Source organism: Monodon monoceros, unplaced genomic scaffold (genome assembly GCF_005190385.1).
Source record: "Monodon monoceros isolate NGI ecotype Baffin Bay Population unplaced genomic scaffold, NGI_Narwhal_1 Super_Scaffold_13, whole genome shotgun sequence".
Lineage (NCBI taxonomy): Eukaryota > Metazoa > Chordata > Mammalia > Artiodactyla > Monodontidae > Monodon > Monodon monoceros.
The window spans coordinates 70,180,049-70,197,910 of NW_021703769.1; the positions used below are offsets into that span (position 1 = coordinate 70,180,049).

At 51.2% G+C, this 17,862-nt stretch overlaps 2 protein-coding genes across 9 annotated transcripts in view; one reads left to right on the forward strand and one right to left on the reverse strand.

Annotated features, from left to right (window-relative positions):
- Nucleotides 1-14,672, forward strand: part of SGF29 (SAGA complex associated factor 29) — a 38,212-nt gene extending 23,540 nt beyond the window's left edge. For 4 of the 6 annotated variants that reach the window (XM_029220051.1, XM_029220055.1, XM_029220054.1 and 1 more), the window contains 9 exons: nucleotides 885-979; nucleotides 5,101-5,176; nucleotides 5,833-5,905; nucleotides 10,404-10,468; nucleotides 11,402-11,531; nucleotides 11,603-11,749; nucleotides 11,990-12,025; nucleotides 12,134-12,296; nucleotides 13,354-13,716. In XM_029220051.1, the coding sequence (XP_029075884.1) occupies nucleotides 885-979; nucleotides 5,101-5,176; nucleotides 5,833-5,905; nucleotides 10,404-10,468; nucleotides 11,402-11,531; nucleotides 11,603-11,749; nucleotides 11,990-12,025; nucleotides 12,134-12,296; nucleotides 13,354-13,470 (902 nt within the window). In that variant the 3' untranslated portion in view covers nucleotides 13,471-13,716. Of the gene's footprint in view, nucleotides 1-776; nucleotides 782-884; nucleotides 980-5,100; nucleotides 5,177-5,832; nucleotides 5,906-10,403; nucleotides 10,469-11,401; nucleotides 11,532-11,602; nucleotides 11,750-11,989; nucleotides 12,026-12,133; nucleotides 12,297-13,353; nucleotides 13,717-14,378 lie in introns of those variants that run through there. The other 2 variants (XM_029220056.1, XM_029220052.1) reach the window with 2 other exon arrangements.
- LOC114893983 (sulfotransferase 1A1) lies at nucleotides 13,713-17,831 on the reverse strand. 3 transcript variants are annotated; one of them, XM_029220060.1, is made up of 9 exons: nucleotides 17,348-17,831; nucleotides 16,878-17,028; nucleotides 15,924-16,102; nucleotides 15,694-15,819; nucleotides 15,525-15,622; nucleotides 14,884-15,010; nucleotides 14,685-14,779; nucleotides 14,008-14,188; nucleotides 13,713-13,879 (listed from the first exon to the last, which is right to left on the reverse strand). In XM_029220060.1, the coding sequence occupies exons 3-9, from the start codon at nucleotides 16,069-16,071 to the stop codon at nucleotides 13,719-13,721; spliced, it is 936 nt and encodes a 311-aa protein (XP_029075893.1). In that variant the 5' UTR covers nucleotides 16,072-16,102; nucleotides 16,878-17,028; nucleotides 17,348-17,831; the 3' UTR covers nucleotides 13,713-13,718. The 3 variants fall into 3 exon arrangements, with proteins under 3 accessions (XP_029075893.1, XP_029075891.1, XP_029075892.1); XM_029220058.1 differs by having other exon boundaries at nucleotides 15,924-16,107; XM_029220059.1 differs by having other exon boundaries at nucleotides 15,924-16,146.
- Between the last annotated feature and the right edge of the window lie 31 nt (nucleotides 17,832-17,862).

Below are 17,862 nucleotides of genomic sequence, written 5' to 3' on the forward strand. Positions count from 1 at the left end.
TTTCTAATTACCTACTGTTGCATTTTATTTTCATCACAATACATTCATCTTACCTTAAGTCAGATATTTTTAGTAGTTAATTTCTCTTCCCTCTACAGTAAAAAAATGTAACAATGCTTTATAACTTAGAAAGTGTCTTCATATAAAATCTTATTTGAATCCTCATTTTACACATTAAAGAAAAAGAGGAAACCAGAATGCTTGAATCATTTGTCAGGATAGTAGCAGCAGAGCTGGGGCTAAGACATACTGCCTTTGAAGATACTTAACAAGTACTCCTGACTTGGTTGAACATATCGAATAGGAGCATCATTGGATTAGGGAGGAAATCCAAGACACCTTGCCGCTGTATCAGTTTCCTAGGGCTGCCATGACAAACGACCATAAACTGGGTGACTTAAAAGAAATGTATTCTCACAGTTCTGAAGGCTAGAATTCCAAAATCAAGGGGTTGTATTAGTTCCAGAATCAAGGGTGGGTTCCTTCTTGGGTGCCCAGAAGGAGAGTATGTTCCGTGCCTCTCTCCCAGCTTCTGGTGGTTGCCAGCGATCCTTGATATTCCTTGGCTTGCAGCTGCATGACTGCACTCTCTCTCTGCGTCTGTCACATGGCTGTCTTCCCTCTGTGTGTGTCTGTCTCTCCACCTGGCATTCTCTATATGTGTGTCTCTGTTTCTTCTCTTATGAGGGCACCAGTCATGTTGGATTAAGGCCCACCCGACTCCAGGGTGACTTCATCTTAACATATATCTTAATTACATCTGCAAAGACCCTGTTTCCAAGTAAGAGGTACCAGAGGTTAGAACTTCAGCATATCTTTCAGGAGAATGGTTTAACCCACAACAGCCACTAACAAGGCTCTCTTCTGCTCCCCCTCCACCCCAGGCGCCCCCGTATACCACACCATGGCCCTTGTGTCTGCTGATTCCCGCATTGCAGAACTGCTCACAGAGCTCCATCAGCTGATCAAGCAAACCCAGGTAAAAATCCACAGCCCTCCACTCCTAGAGGGGAACGTGGGCTGTGATACTGAGCTGTGGAGGGGGCGGGGGTGGTTGTGTTCAAAGAGATTGGACATGCAGGAACCACGGTGATGTAATGAAGGTGGGAGGAGAAGGAGAATGTAGGGTATGACTTCCATTCCTGTTGGATTTTCTGTCATGTGCAGGATTTCATGATTCGTTTTGTTTAGTAACAGCTATATTGAGAGGTATAATTCACATACCATACAATTCGCCCATTTAAGGTGTACAGTCCAATTTGAATCCATATTCAGAGTTGTGCAACCATCACCATGATCAATTTCAGAACATTTTCATCACCTGACAAAAATGCCCTGTACCCAATAGCAGTCATTCTCCTTGTGCCTCCACCTCAGGTAAACAGAGACACTCTTATCAGGCAAGATATTCCAAGCGTGTTTAGAGGTTATCTACTAAGAGCTGGTCAAGGGCCAGCCCTTTTTTGGAATGTGTAGTGTTTGAACACCCAGGCCTGCTGAATTGATCTTTAACTGCACCTGCCACCCCCCTGGCCCTTGGCCTAGGCTCTGTTACAGCAAAACAGTCATTTGAGCATTTACCTTTAGTATAGCATTTATATAACAGATACAGCAATAGTATCAGGATAAATATGCCTAACATTGGCAGGAATCCTTATAGGGTAGGGATAGACTTAAAGAAACAACTAATCTGTCCTATAGAGCCATTACATACACTTTCATATTTTTGTACTAATTTGATTACCTGTTTTCCTCCTTCATCTACCACCACCTGTACCTTATGATAAATTTGTGTGAAACTGTTTAGCGTAGAAATTAGCTGATGGTGAGTTAAATCCAGTTCTTCCTCAGGTCAGTCATTTTCCATCAGCATTACATTCTCAGAAGACTTTGACTCAATCTCCCAATACATTTGGTCATCAATATCAGTATTACCCTATGACTGACTTACATAAGGTAGTTGAATCTTACCAACAGTGCCAGTGTGTTACACCATATTGAAGTATGGTCATGGTAAAATTCAGTTTCATTATGGAACAAATCAATAAGAATTACAGAGCTATTTGTTAGGCCTTTGCAACAGAATTGGCCCTGCCCATTTACCAGATTTTATTACGGAAAGGCTTTATTACAGTTGGCCATGATTCAGTTATTTCTGGGTTCGAAGTCAGCTGGGGATAAAGCCAGTCACTCTGTCTCAGCTCAGGCTCGTCTTGAGACTGGTTTCCATTGCACACTGTTGTATAACAGAGTCCACCTCCCTCCTGTGGGGAGGACACAGGTGGTGTTCAGAGTACAAGCCCTACCTCTGCTAACTGGACTTCAGGATATGTCTTATTTTGATCTATTCTTGGGTCAAGGGTAGTCATGGTGCATTGATGTAAATTGCACATGCCCCTTGAGGGCTTCCATAGGTTTAGAGGTCCACAAAATTCCCATAAGTGTGCCCCTTGGGGCTCAGCAGCTAGGATGGAGGGCCGCTGCTCGTGGCTACTTATTAAAGTATTATCCATTTTTAAATAGTCAAGAAACCCTGGTGGGTCAAGGTGCAAGCCCTTTCCCAGCAACAGGTGGGTCCTAGAACTATCCACGTTACCTGTTGGGTTGGCCTGAACCACTTCACTAAAGCCTCATCATCTTTCCAGACTGACTCCCATCCCTGGCTTTCCTCCTACGAGAGAACTCACTTCTGTTTGTTTATTCTAATCAACGGTCTTTTCCCTCTGATTGCTGCTTCTCATTGAAAATGAGTTCAGCTTGCCCCACAATGAACACAACAGTACCTATGTCCCCTAAAGCCTTTTTCTGTCTATGGGCCAATGTTGCTTACTCCACTATGCATTTTGTTGCCATTGTGTACTAATGGCCTGGGTACTGCAGTTAGGATACATATTTTGTACCCAAGAATGTTGGGTGCCCCATACTAGGGTTAGATGAGTGGTAGTCGCACCTAGATGTAATTTAGCCTAAGTATATCATATGGCCTCGTAGGCCTCTCAAAACCTTCCTCGTCTAGGGGAGCAGGGGATGGGGCTGCTCCCCAGGGGAATTTGGACCCACCATGTGCCTACTGCTCTAATCCTGTCAGAAACCCACTTTTTCCCTGTTGTCTTTACTTGCTTTTCATTCACAAAGACAAGGGTGATATGTATTTGTGCAAGCATGCTGTGGCATATCGTGTCCGTTATAACCAGGGACCTTTCTAAGCATCCCATCATCCAGGCTTGTAGTGACACGATGATCAGTCTGCTGGGAGCCGCCATACGACCCCATGGGAGCAGTTTCCAGAGATTCCTTTCCAAATGGTATCCTTTGTAGTGGAATGTGACCTGAAAAATAAGTCAGAAGATTCTGGCACACATATTGCTAAGTGGAAACCCAGTCTGAAAGGTTTTCTATACTGTATGATTCCAACTATATGACAATATGGAAAAGGCAAATCTATAGAGAGAATAAAAAGATCAGTGATTGCGCAGGGCTTGGAGGGAGGGATGAATGGGGGAGCACAGAGGGTTTTTAAGGGAGGTGAAACTATTCTGTATGATACCAAAATGGTGGATACGTTACATTTTGCATTTGTCAAAACCCATAGAATGTTAAACACAAAAAGTGAATCTTAATGTAATCTATGGACTTTAGTTAATAATAATTATCAATATTGGTTCAGTAATTGTAACAAATGTTCCACACTAATGCAAGATGTTAATAATAGGTGAAGCTGTGCAGGGGAAAGCAGGTGTACGGGAACTCTGTCTTCTACCTGCGTGATTTTTCTGTAAACCTAAAACTGCTCTAAAAATAGTTTATTAATAAAATTTTGAAGATAAAGAAAAAAAGATACTGGCACATTACTAGAACTCCAGTCAGTCATCAACAGTTTGTCTAGTTTATCATCATATTATATAACCAAAATGTCTCTCAGAGGGTTTTCAGGCTTCCATTTGACTTTGTTGGGGTCTAAAAGCGGAGGTGGTCTTGGCAGACACACGGCGTCACCTTCAGGGCGTCTGGTATGACTGAGTTAAGAGTCAATGTTATTCTCTTGCTCTGAGCCTCTCTCAGGTATTAATGTAATACTGAATTTCCATCATTGCATAACCCATTTATTCATTCTTTTACCCTCAGCTACTCTTTCTCCTTCTCTGCATTTGTCATTGATTTTTACCCAGATTTTTCTACTCTGAAGGACGTTAGGCTCAGCCACCGTGCTGGTCCTGATTGCCAGCAACAACACACTAGTCTAGCAAGTGCCTCACCTTCCTCCGACTCTCCCCCTATCCCCACCCCGGCCCCCGTCCATTCCCATTCATGTAAGGTAGGGTTACTTAGGTACGGAACTAGTGGGCTGTTTTCACCACTAGGCATTATAGCTGCATTCACTGTTAACTCCATTTTGCCAGATGGGGTGAAAGTACCTACCCACTCAGGCACTTAGAAATTCTGACATAAAGGTTAAAAGGTATAGTTATAGCTTCTTCCTTAGGAATCATCCCTGCTTCCGGCATCTTCATTTGCAGCCCTGGTCCCAGGACCACTGATGTGGGGAAGGATTGTATCAGCGTCCTTACCTGCCCCGCTTCCCCAGATGAATTGATCATAGATACACGTGTTAGTTTCTAGACTCTCGGCTCTGTTCCATTGACCTATATGGCAGCATCACACCATTTGACTACTGCAGCTTTGTAGGAAATTTTGAAATTGGGAAACGTGACTCCTCCAATGTTTTTTTTTTGTTGTTTGTTTAAGATTGTTTTGACTGTTCTGGGTCACTTGAATTTCCATATAAACTTGAGGATCAGCTTGTCAATTTCTGCAGGGAAGTCAGCTGGAATTTTGATGGGGATTGCATTGAATCTGTGGGTCAGTTTGTCTTTTTGATAAAGTAGAGTCATTAAATGTATAACTTGTAAGTTAACTTTGATGCCTTTTGTATTGCTTTTGCATTAGTCAGGGGGGAAAATGCTTTTAAACTTACGGATTTGGAAGTTGGATTTACAAAATGAGGGTCATATTTATGGGGCCTCTGGCCTGGGCTGCAGGGTAGTTGCCACAGCAGGATAAAGGGCCTCCCCTCATGTCCTGTTGACCTCATCCTTGCAGGAAGAGCGTTCGAGGAGCGAACACAACTTAGTGAACATCCAAAAGACCCATGAGCGGATGCAGACAGAGAACAAGAGTGAGTAGCTGGGCTCGGGAGAGAAAGGAGTGGGCCAAGACTGGGAACGTGGCGGTCATCATTTTCGAAAGGGACTTTTGCATGTATCTGCCTAATCCAAAATGAACTGCTTGCTCCCTATCCCTGAGGGACAGTTTTCCCTTAGGCTGGGTGACCTAAGATGACCCAGGAGACAGATGACAGACTGTCTAGCCACTAAGGAACCTTAAAATCCCCCAACTCTGAGGACTGGGAAGTCGGGAAATGACGCTGCGTCTCGGGAACCCCCTTACAGCGCACAGGACCCCCCAGTTAGCCGACATTTTCTAGAGCTTCCCTACTCGTGTGCCCTGCACATGCCCTGAGGTCAGGCTCCCGGGCTGGTGCTTTCCAACTCTGAGGAGCTTGGAGAATTGTTTTCTGTTTGCGTGGGTCACACTCTGGCAGAGGTTAGAGAGTCCTCTCCTAGGTGTTGTGATGGCATCTGTACCATATGAAAATGTGAACATGGAGGTATCGGCCTCGTGGGGCACTTCTGAGCCAGTAAAGTTCATCATACCTCAGCCCATGGCTCCTCGGTGCCTCCCAGAGTCTGATTCCGGCGGACTGGAAGCAGTGCCACATTGCTGCCAGCTGCCCCTCACCCATGCATCTTTCTCCCTTTGTTTATTCTGCAGTCTCTCCCTATTACCGGACAAAGCTGCGTGGCCTCTATACAACCGCCAAGGCCGATGCAGAGGCTGAGTGCAAGTGAGTACCGTCCCACTGCCCTGCCGTCGCCTCCCCTCCACATCCAGGTGCTGGGCTGTAGGAGCCTGTGGACCATAGCCCCAGCCTGCCTCTCCTCCCATGGATAAGCAGATTCTGACTCCCCAGCTTCTCCTTTAGGGCCCACTTTCCCTAGAGCCCACTCTGGCCTCTCTTCCCTGGCCCTGCTGTTTTATAGATGGCAGAAAGGTGTGGATCAAATCCCAGTGATGCCTTTTTCTAGTCACTTGACCTTGGGCAGTCATTTCAGCTGAGACTCAGTTGCTCCGTCATTAAAATAGAGATAATAACTACCTGTAGAATTGTCAACGTAAAATGCGATAATGCACGTAAAGTGCCTAATACCAGTATTTTTCAAACTCTTTTGACCATAACCCATGGTTATGCCTGGTGTTGGGCAGTCTCCATAGAGAGACACAAGGATAGTGAGATCCTGCCTTCAAGGGCAAGCAGTCCAGAAAGGAGAGACACCCTAAAAACGTTACAGGACAGTGTAGTTGGTGGCCCGGCCGAGATGGTGTTCACTGTGCCTGGGGATCTGAGACCCTCTCAGGGAGGAGGAGAAACTTGAGCTGGGGATGGGTAGGCAGACAAGTCAGAGCGCCCAAGTGGAGGACAGAGTGTGCCAGGACTATGGAGGAGCGCATTTGGGGAATGAGAACTAGTCCTTGCATGGCTGGGGGAGGGGAGGGCAGGATGTGGAAGACCTCCAATACCTGGACGTTATCGTGGAGGCCATAGCGAGCCAAAGGCGATGTAAGAGCAGGAGAGAAACCCCTGGCTGCCGCATGGAGAGCAGACTGGGTGAGATTCAAGGCCAGTTTGGAGACCAGGCAAAAGATAAGTGACGGAGTTGAGCTGAGACAATGGCAGTGGGGATAGAGAAACAAGGGTGGATTCTGAGATCAAACTGGAGGACGAGTTGGGAGAGAAGATTTCCAAGGTTTTTAGCTTGAACAAAGGGGTCTGATGGGGCTCCCTTTGCCAGGGTGGGAAGAGAACAAAAGGGTGGGGCCGACTGGCGGGGAGGGGACACGGCGAATTCTGGTTGGAGATGTTGCTTGCTTGGCTTTCCAGGCGAGCCTTCCCCACCCCCATCTTCTCCCTGATTTGCAAATTCATCGGGTAGCCATAGTTGGGCCCTTTCCCATTAGTGGGCCTGGAGTTTGGCTTGTGTAAGTCAGAGTGACTCAACGCTCATTTGAAAGTAAAAGGCAGACTTTCCCTTCCCGGCTTAACTGCCGGCAGAGGGAGGCAGCTGCTTCTGCAACCAGCTGGTGTGAGCTCTTCTCTGGCATTGACTTAACCAGAGTTTAACACTTAAAGCTTGTTTCATAAGTGCAGGTCCCTTGCAGTTCTGCTGTCATTTCACTTTTTCAGACTCTCAGACCTTCACACGTTCATTCACTAAACAATGAATAAGGTGTCCTCACCTCCAGATACCATGCTGGGAACAGGAGAGTGGGTGAGACAGATAAGATGCCACCCCTGCCCACAGGGAGCTCCGCATCTGGGTGGGGAAAACATGGTACTGTGTGTGCCTGTGGCACTGACCCAGGTGCTGCAGCACCTATCAGCTCATCTTCTAAATATTTGCATTAAACCTCTTGGGAAAATGAAGAGGCGCCAAGAGCCTGCTTCATGAGCTAGCCCAAGCCTGTGATGCTTTGCTGTTCCTTCTATCCAGTCCTGGCTGCTTTTCCTCCTCCTGCTTTTGCAGAAAACAGAAAGGAACCCCTGTGTCTTCATTTAACAGTCATCTCTTTTAGCAGCAGGAGTCAAAGGGAAACAGATCAAAGATGTCACTTTCCGTGTTCCAGTGGAGACGGGCAGCCATTCTGGGTGGGAACAAGATATTTTCTAACATTGGTTCAGAAGGCACTTCTCCAGGTGTGGCTCTGTGAGGGCGCAGGAGAGAAGGCCCACAAGGAATTATTTTTCACCCCAATCAAATAATTACTGTGTATCGGTATGCAGCAGTATTGGGTTACTTTAAAGAGCCCACACCATTTAGCCCCTTACGAATGGTTGGGGACGGGGGCCGGGTTTTGGGCGGGGAGGGAGGTTAAGGCTCAGGGTTCTTGGCTGAGGACCCTTCAAAGGAAGGCCAGCCAGCAAGAGGCGTTTCCTCTGCTGTCCCAGGTGAAGTGGGGCTCTTGGGATGGCACCATCCCTGAGGGTTGCTGACGGGCTGGCAGGCTGCCTCCCAGAAGGTAGGGACCCACGCTTCGCTGGGTGGTCATCCTGGTTGACCTGAAGCCTGTATGGTTCCGAGATGGAGAAGTTTCAGCTCCAGAAAACTGCTCTTTAAATAGGAAATGATCTTAAAACATTGTTTCCTCAGATCTCTGCAGTGGCACTTTAGGAAACGGAATATTACATTCCTCTCCTTAGAGATTCACAATGCAAATTAAAGCACTGAAGTATTAAAGAACTGAAGTATTAAAGTGCTGCAGTATTAAAGTATTGAAGGCTCTGCCAAGTTCTGCAACAGCAATTTCTTTAACTCAGTATTTCACAAACTTACTTGACAGTGGAATACATTTATACACTGGTTCTCAAGTCTGGCTGCGCCCAGAGGTTCTTCTTTAACTGGGGTGGAGTTCATGCACTGATGTTAACTTTCTACATAATTTCAGACTTACAGAAATGTATTTTTACCACAGTTGCTTTATCACTCTATAGATATATGTATTTACAATCTTTTTTTTTCTGAATCATTTATGTTGCAGACATGATGCATGATGCCTCTTGACCTCTAAATACATCAGTCGGCATTTCCTAAAAACCAGGACATTCTTAAACAACCACGGTACATTTCTCAAAATCAGGAAATTGCAGATATAAAACTATTAACTGATCTACACATCTTATTCAGGTCTCATCACTGTCCACTGATGACCTTTACAGCAAAAGAACAGAACATTTTTATAGTGCAGATCAGCACTGTGTTTAGTTTTCATGTCTCTCTGGTCTCTTCCAATCTGGAACAGTTCCCAGGCTGTCTTTGCTTTTCCTGACCTTGACATTTTGAAGATTACAGGCCAGTGTAGAATGGCCCTCAGTTGGGTTTGTCTGATGTTTCCTCACGATTAGATTCAGGTTTTACGCTTTTGGAAGTAATAGCATGGAAGTGATGTCGTCCTCCGTCATCATATTACAAGGCCAAAAGACTCCCACTGGTTAAGGTGGGCTCTTCCAGGTTTCTCCTGTGCCAGGTTATCACTGTTGTCCGTTGTGTGATTAATAAGTATCTTATGAGAGATGCTTGGAGACTGTGTACATATCCCATTTCACATCAGACCCACTAGTTTCGGCATCTGTTGATGATTCTTACTTAAAGCAACTGGGATTCTTTTTAAAAAGCTCCCCAGGGCGTTCTGATGTCCAGCTAGGGTTGAGAACCACTCCATTAATATCTCACAGAATACAGCTTAGGACATACTACGTAAAAGGATGTCCTCCAAACAGGCCCAGCAGCAATGATCAGACTTTGCAAGTTCCCTTTGGCCTGCTGGCTTTTACCTCCTCCTCTGCTTTGCCCCGTGTACCAGTGCTCACGCACAAGCCCGAGGTGGCTCTGGCTGAGTCATCCTGGCGTCCGACACCAGCCACGCTGAGCTTCAGTGCTCCAAGCCTGTCAGCATGGTGTTCATCCCTCCCTGCTTTGGTTTGCGCAGTTCCCTCTGCCAAGGCTGCCCCTTGCCCGATCTTCTGGCCTTTCTTTGCCTGATGGATCCACAAGAGTCACACCCTCTGGGACACCTCCTGTGACACTGTTGTGCTGTGTTCTCACGGGTCTGAACCAAGGCCTTCAGAAACACGTGGGCATTTACTAAAGGTTTGCGAGAGGAATGTGCTGGAGAATAAATGACCTGAACTGGCTTCTCTGCTGCTTACTGCTGTTGAGATATTCTTTGGGGGAGGTTCCCAAAGGTCTAGGATAAAGAAGCCTTCTTCCCGCAAGGATCTGTGTGCACTTCTGCCAGGTTGCTTGGGTCCCAGCCACCCTGGAACCCCCGTAATCGAACTCCAGAGGTTTCCTGGGGCTGCAGTCTTTCAGGGATGAGTTCCCTCCACCCTCAGCCCTGCTCTGAGCCGAGACAACTCCCCACAGTCCTCTGGAGTGTCTCTTTTACAGGTGCCACTAGGGCAGACCCCAAGTTTTAACTTCTGTCCTCCGAATCGCAAAAGGTTGTTAGAGTCCGCTGGCACCCAGCAACACTTCTTCAGGATTTGTCGGATGCACTGCGGCCAAGGCAGCTCTCTGCTTTGCTTACCTCTCCAGGACCCTCTTAGGTTTTTTGGCCTGCCACTTCCTCTTGCCTTTTATGCTTTTAAGATTAAAAAACACGTGCTTAGGGTTTATAGTTTCCAACATCAGGGTTGGTCTGAGCTAGCCAGCCTGCCGTAACGAGAAAAGGAAGTCTGCGCTTTGTGCTTCATCCAGACCTCTTCTTTCCCTTCTCCCTGCCCTCAGCATCCTCCGGAAAGCCCTAGATAAGATTGCGGAAATCAAGTCTCTGCTGGAAGAGAGGCGGATTGGTGAGTTAGAGACGACCAGGCCGGCATTCCTGGACCAGGCGGAGTGAGGGTTCCTGAGAGCAGCAGTCAGGTCTCCCTGTAGGGGAGCCTGTGACCTCAGTCTGGTGGGACTGTTCCGGGGGCTTCTGACAGAGAAGCGCCTGGGCAGCCTGGGGTGGGGAAGGGAAAGGGGATCATCCCCAGAGCTCCCTGCAGACCACGCTGATTCCCCTGCTCCCTCTATTGCCTGGGTCAGTCACCTCCCTCCTTCCTACTGCCACCCACTCCCATTTCTTGCTGTGGGGAGAACCAGAGCTGCACCCTGGGTGTCTTGAAGCCAGCCTTCCATGTGGAGTTTACCTACACGAGGCACTGGCTTCCAGAGCCCTCAGGCTGCTGTGGCTTTCCCACCTCTCTTGCCCCAGTGAACCCCCCGTGTGCAACTCCTCACCCATCAACAATGCTGTCACACTGCCAGCTGGGTTTGTATGAAGTGGCTGGGTGTGTTGAACCATGCCTGAGGAGGTCAGGGGTCTGTCCACATTTGAGAGTTTGTTTTTTAAACTTTTTGTTGAATTACAACATATATTCATAGAAAAGTACACGTAAGTGGACATACAGCTCACCGAAACTTTCACTAACTGAACATAATGGACCCAGATCAACCAGCACCCAGATCAAGAAATAGAACGTGACCAGCACCCCAGAATCCCAGCTTTTGCCCTTTCTAGTTCCCTCTCCCTAGGGTATTCCCCCCTCCTGGTGCCTCACCATCTGGGCGGTCTAACTGTGGGCATCTGGTGGAAGGGGCAGGATGGCACCTGGGCCCTTGGTGCTAACTTGGGTGGTGGGGCTGCAGGCTGAGCTCTGACGGCCCGATGCAGGCAGGCTAGGGTGGGCCTGGGGGCGGGAACCCTGTCCCTGGTGTCTCAAAGGCTCGCTTCTTTCCCACAGCGGCCAAGATCGCGGGCCTGTACAATGACTCGGAGCCCCCTCGGAAGACCATGCGCAGGGGGGTGCTGATGACCCTGCTGCAGCAGTCAGCCATGACGCTGCCCCTGTGGATCGGGAAGCCTGGTGACAAGTGAGGGCGGGCCCGGGGCTGGGGGCGCTGGCAAGGAAGGGACTGGAAGTGACATTTTATTCCACCCTCAGGCCCCCGCCCCTCTGTGGGGCCATTCCAGCTTCTGGGGACTACGTGGCCAAACCTGGAGACAAGGTAGCTGCCCGGGTGAAGGCTGTGGATGGGGATGAGCAGTGGATCCTGGCCGAGGTGGTCAGTTACAGCCATACCACCAACAAGTGAGTGGACGCCCAGCCCTGTGGGCCCTTCTCCCGTCACCACACCCACTTGGGCTGCGACTCTCACCCGTCTGCAAGATGGGAGAAAAGCAGCTTCCCCTGGGTGCCGGTGGGGATGGTGTGTGAAGTGGGCTCCTGGGCTACTTCCCTTCCCTGCCCTCCTCCCCCACTTCCTCGGGGCTCCCTGACTTGGACTATGCACCTCCCTGCATCCACCGCTTTCCTTTTGTTTACCCACAGGTATGAGGTAGATGACATTGACGAAGAAGGCAAAGAGTGAGTGAGCTCATGGGGGGGCTGTGGAAGCCTGGGGGCAGCTAAGCTGCTGGGATGGGGCCCCCACCTGGCCATGAGTTGACCTTAGCTCCCCCTCGCCCCCACCAGGAGACACACCCTGAGCCGCCGGCGGATCATCCCACTGCCGCAGTGGAAGGCCAACCCGGAGACAGACCCCGAAGCCTTATTCCAGAAGGAGCAGCTCGTGCTGGCCCTGTATCCCCAGACCACCTGCTTCTACCGTGCCCTGATCCACACGCCCCCGCAACGGGTAAGCCAGCCTTCACGGGAGAGACACTGGCCCCGCTACAAGGACCAGCTGGGTCATGGAACATCTTCCCACTTTCCGTCCCCTTTTCCTCATCTTACAGCCTCTCTGAGCTAGGAGGGTCCTGCAAGTTGGCCTTTGTCTTCTGCTTAGTCTGCCCTACAGCCCTGCCCTCTAGGTCAGCACCAGCCAGCCCTCCTCTCTCCAAGCTTCGGAGCCTTAGCAAGCCCTGAGCGGAATGGACCCGAAGCATACTCTAGTCTAACCTCGCTTTTGCACTGAGATGGGAAGTTCAATGCCCAGGGCCTGTTTTGGACCCTTGACTCCTGCACCACTGCCCTTTCCTTGGCTGAGCTGCTTTCTCTCGAGCTCCTGACATTGCTGACACCCTGGTCACCCATCACCTGATGGGAGTTTAAAGGCTGTTCTCCCCTCTTCCTCCAGGATACCTGCCTGCTGCCCTCTAGGCTGTCTTTTTTTTTTTTTCTTTTTGCTGCGTTGAGTCTTCGTTGCTGCGTGCAGGCTTTCTCTAGTTGCAGCGAGCGGGGGCTACTCTTCGTTGCAGTGCGTGGGCCTCTCATTGCGGTGGCTTCTCTTGTTGCAGAGCATGGGCTCTAGGCACACGGGCTTCAGTAGTTGTGGCGCACGGGCTTGCTTGCTCCGAGGCATGTGGGATCTTCCGGAACCAGGGATCGAACCCATGTCCCCTGCACCGGCAGGCGGATTCCTAATCGCTCTGCCACCAGGGAAGTCCCCCTCTAGGCTGTCCTTGATCCCTTTAACACGGGCTCCCTGGTACCAGAGCCTCCAGTTATGGCCCATCCACGTAGGTGGCAAGTCTCCCTTCTCCCTGCTCTTCATCCCTTACCCTTGGCCCTTTGTTGTTGAGGAAAGAGCTCTGTAGTAACAGGGACTAGGTTCAAACATCTAGACTTCCTGAGTGACTACGAGGACAGGAGAGGCTGGGGGCCCACGAGCCAGAGGTTCCTGTCTGTCTAGGTTTGGGGGGGCCTCGCCTGGAGGTCTCTGGCCAGTCACTCCCGTCTGCCCCCTACTGCAGCCCCAGGATGACTATTCGGTCCTGTTTGAGGACACCTCCTATGCAGATGGTTACTCCCCTCCCCTCAATGTGGCCCAGCGGTACGTGGTGGCTTGTAAGGAGCCCAAGAAAAAGTGAAGCAGCCTAGCGGACTCGCAATCTCCTGACACCCTCGAAGGGGATGCAGCACAAGATTCTGTGATCAATAAATATTCCTCCTCCCTTGTCCATGTCTCCTGGGTTTTACTTTTCCAGACCCTTCCTTCCCGCCCAACTAGGGCGAGCTGGAGGCCACCAGGGAAGATGGCCTCACTTGGTCCCAGTGGGCGTGTACCCTTTTGGCTCAGGTTCGTCCTTTGCTTCCAGCAGAGGCTGTTTAACACACATCAGATTTTATTGTTGAGGCCTGTTTCACGCTCACCCTGATGAGCACCACTCAGCTCCCAGCGGAAGTGGAGGTGGCAGCCTGCCATCTTCGCAGCATAGTCGGCTTCAAAGCGCTCATTCTGGGCCACAGTGAAGGTGGATTTCCAGTCCCCAGTGATGCCTGGGAGAGACGACAGGAGAGAGGTCCCCGTCGCAGAGGAGGCCCTGACTGGCTGAACGGCGGCTCTAGCTGCTGCTCCCCCACTCTCCCCCCAGATGCCCGTGCCCACTCCCTGGGGCAGCTCTCACCTTTCCTCATGAAGGCAGAGATGCTGTGGTCCATGACTTTGGTGGGTATGGTGCTGTAGTTGGTCATGGGGTTCTTCTTCATCTCCTTGAAAGACGTGTGCTGGACGATGTGATCCACGGTCTCCTCTGGCAGAGAGCGCCCCACGAACTCCAGGATCTTCTGAATCTCCCTTTTGGGGTTCTGGAGCAGCAGAGGGGCTCCTCAGTGGAGGTTTGCATTGCTTGCTGAGCAAACAGAAGGGAGGTCCCTTTCTAACCCTGTGGGGATCTGGCCACTTCTGCTTAGAGACCTCAGACCCTGTTCCTTGACTCTGGTCCTCTTTCCCTAGGGCAGGTTTGATTGCCTTCTGCCCTGTGGTCCTTTATTACAGATGTCTGGTTCCTGCTGGATGAGAGAAGGGACAGTCCTCTTTCATAACCGTGACCCCAGGAGAAGCAACAGCAGTAACTAGCTGATGGATGAGTGCACGTGTTGCTGACTCCAGTGCTAGGAGATAAGAGCTATACAGGGCACTGCTGCAAGGGGGCACTGCTGCTCAGTCCTGCGGAGGGGATCCAGGAGGACTGGGCTGTGGGCTGTCATAGGGGAGGGGGGCTGAGAGGGCCTTGGCAGGTCACTGTGAGGTTCCTGCCTCTCTGCGTGTGACATGGAGGGACGCAGAAGCAGGCGGCCTCACCTGCTTTATGTCCTCATAGAAGAGGTAGAGAACAGGGTGGGTGTGACTCAGCTCCCACCACTCCTGCACGTGCTGGTACCAGGACCCGTAGGACACTGGAGAAAAGGGCAGGGGGCATGGACACAGAGGTTGGCATAAGTTGTAGCTGGTGCCCCTCAGCTCCACCCCACCCCTTTCCTTCCTCCAGAGTCAGCCCCACCTTCCCCAGCCATGAACTTCTCCAGGAAGCTGTCCCAGGTGCCAGGGTCAGGGTGCACCTTGGCCATGTGGTAGAAGTGGTAATAGGAGACGGCCACATCCTTTGCATTGCGGGCAACGTAGACCACCTGGAGGGGCAGATGACCCCCCCGACACCCCAGCACCATCACCACACAGCACACTGGGCACTAGGTGTCCCACCCTTCACAGCATCCTTGCCAGGGAGGTTCTCTCGGTTTGGCTGAGGGAGAAACGGGTCTAGAGGCTGACTCACTTACAGTCCCATGGTGTGGGCGAGACTGAGCTGGGGCTTGAACCCTGCTCTGATGCCGAACTCTGGGCTGCTCCCTGAAACCATATTTTATACTAATCTAATCCCCTCAATGCCACTCTGCCTGAATTTGGAACAAGGCATGCTGGATTCCCACCAGCCCCTCTTCCACGGGCCTGTGAGCCCGACTCTGCACAGAGGAGTCCCCTTTTCACCAGATTATCTGACCCCACTAGAGCCATCAGGCAGATGCCCCCCGCCTCCCTTAAGATGAGACCAGGCTGGAGGAGGTGAGGAGACCTCCCCAGAAGGTAGGGCCAAAGCTGGGATGGCCCCAGCAGCCTCCTTCCCTGGCTTCCTCTGCCATTCACCTTGACCTTCTGATCCAGCAGGGTCGGTGGAAGCAGAGCCAGGGGCAAGTGTGTCTTGATCAGCCGTGGGGCTGGTGTATCTTCCAGAAGCTCAGCACCTAAGCCATAGGTAGGGAAAAGCCGGCTGAGCTGGAGCCCGAGTCCTACCTCCCAGCACCCCACCACATACCTGTGGGAAGGCCAGGGACCCTGAGCTCAAGGAAGGGCACCCGGACGAAGATGGGGGCTCTTTGACACTTCTCCAGGTCGCCACCCTGGTAGATCAGGTCCAGGATCTCGCTTACCCAGGTGGTGCCTGGAGAGAGAGGGAAATGGGAGATGAGCAGGGCTGAGCACGCCCCTCCCGGCCCAAGGTGGGGACTGCAGCCCAGGAGAGGCATTGGTGCCCTCATCGCCTACCGGATTTGGGGTAGGTGCTGATGAGCAGGTCATCGGGCCAGGCTTGGAAGCTCTGCAGCGGCCCCAGTCCCTCTGCAAAGTACTTGATGAGAGGGACCCCCTTCATGTACTCCAGTGGCGGGCGGGAGGTGTCCTGGACCAGCTCCATGCTGCCACGTCAGGGTCCAGAGTGTAGCTTCCTTCCCTTAACAATATCACAGTGGTGCCAGCTGTTGAATTCTTGCTTTAAGGTAAGGAAACTGAGGCTGAGGGAGCCACTTGCCCACGCTCACAGAGCTAGTGAGTGGTGGGGCTGGGATTCAAAGCCAGATCCAGTGCTCACACAGTGGGTCACACCCAGGCTCATTTTTATTTGCCTGCAGAGCTTTTAAAATCCCAAACCAATTAAAACACTCTCTGGGATGGGACCCAGATAGCAGTTTTTTGGAAGCTGTCCAGGGGATTCCATTGTGCACCTGAGAAAACCCACTCTAGGTCCTGCCTGTCTGAACTTCCTGCCAGCCCCCAGCTTGCTTTCTCTTCCTGCTTTGCCTCCGGGCCTAATCCTGGTGGGCTCCTCCCTGACGTCCCCTCCTTCAGCTCCCCTCCTGGCCCCTCACATATGTTGGAAAACTCCAAAAAGGCCAGTTGGGCCTGAGACCCCGCTTGCCCAGCTACCCTCCCCAGCTTGGAGAAAAACACAGCCAACTGAGCAACTGTTTGGGGAGCCGGAATCTGGTATGTGAATGGGCAAAACTCATGACTCACTGGAGGAGGGGGAGGGGAGGGAACAGTGAAGTGGGAGGGAAAGGAGGAGGAGGGGGATTATTCAGGCCAGGCTGTAGATTGAGATGGGCAATCCATGGAAAGGGCAGGGTGTGAGAAGCTGGACCAGAAAGCTCAAGCGACAGGATAAGAGCCAGCAGCGCAAGCTGAGGGAGATCCAGCCCAGCCGGCCCACCACCTCGCTCTCACCTGACTTCTCTGGATCTTGGCCTCCTGACGTCTGCGTGCTGCGGCTTAGAACGTAGAACGGGTGTGGTATGGTGAGGGCAGAACTGCTCTCTGAGCTGAAGGTCTTGTAGGTCCAAAGTGGGAGGGATCTGGAGCCAGCACTGGGACTTGGCTGTTGTCCAGAAAGGAAAGGGTGAAGTTTGGGGTGGGATGGCCCCTCTGTGCTACCCTGCTCAGTGCCCAGCTGGAATCAAGCTTAGACCCGCCTGAAAACCTAAGATGTGGGTTTAGTGTGTAGAAAACAGAAGACTGAAACTAGACACAAGGGTGCAATAGTTTTCTTTTTTGTTTTTTGGTGTTTCGAGCTGTAATCCTGGCTCCTGACCTGCCCTCTGAACTCCACCCCTGAAAAGCGGGCCAAAAGACAGCTTTACCTAATGGACCCAGTCTAGAAAGGGCAGAGGAGTGGAGGGGAAATGTGGGACACTCACCCTCCTGCTGGTTCCCGGCCAGTCTTGAAGAGGCCAAGGGTTCAGGTGGAAGGCAGCTCAGAGGCCCCCAGCAGCCCAAACATTGTTCCAGGAACTTCTGGCTCTGACCACGAGGCCAGTCCAGAGGGATGTGCGTGGGCCGGGTCATGGGGTTTGCGGCAGAGCCCAGCAGGGCAGGCTCTTTTCGAGGCAGCAAAGGATAGGAAAGAGCCAGAATGCTTAAGTCGAATAACCCTGGGAGTGAGCCCCAGCTCCATGGCTCCCGTGGGAAGGCGGCTCCCGTGGGACAGCACGGAGCCTCACTCGTGGTTGGTAACACAACAGCCCCCAGAAGGTGCTTTTTTTTCTGTGGGTTTGAACAAGGCTCTGCAGACAGAGATGAGAAGGAGTTGGGGCTTAGAGAGCCACAGGACCCCGTGGGGCAACAGCATCCCCCCTCTCCTCCTCGGCCTTTGTCCTTACTGTTTGGATTAAAGTCTGGAGTCAAGCTGGGCACCGGAGGTGGGTGGGCTCTG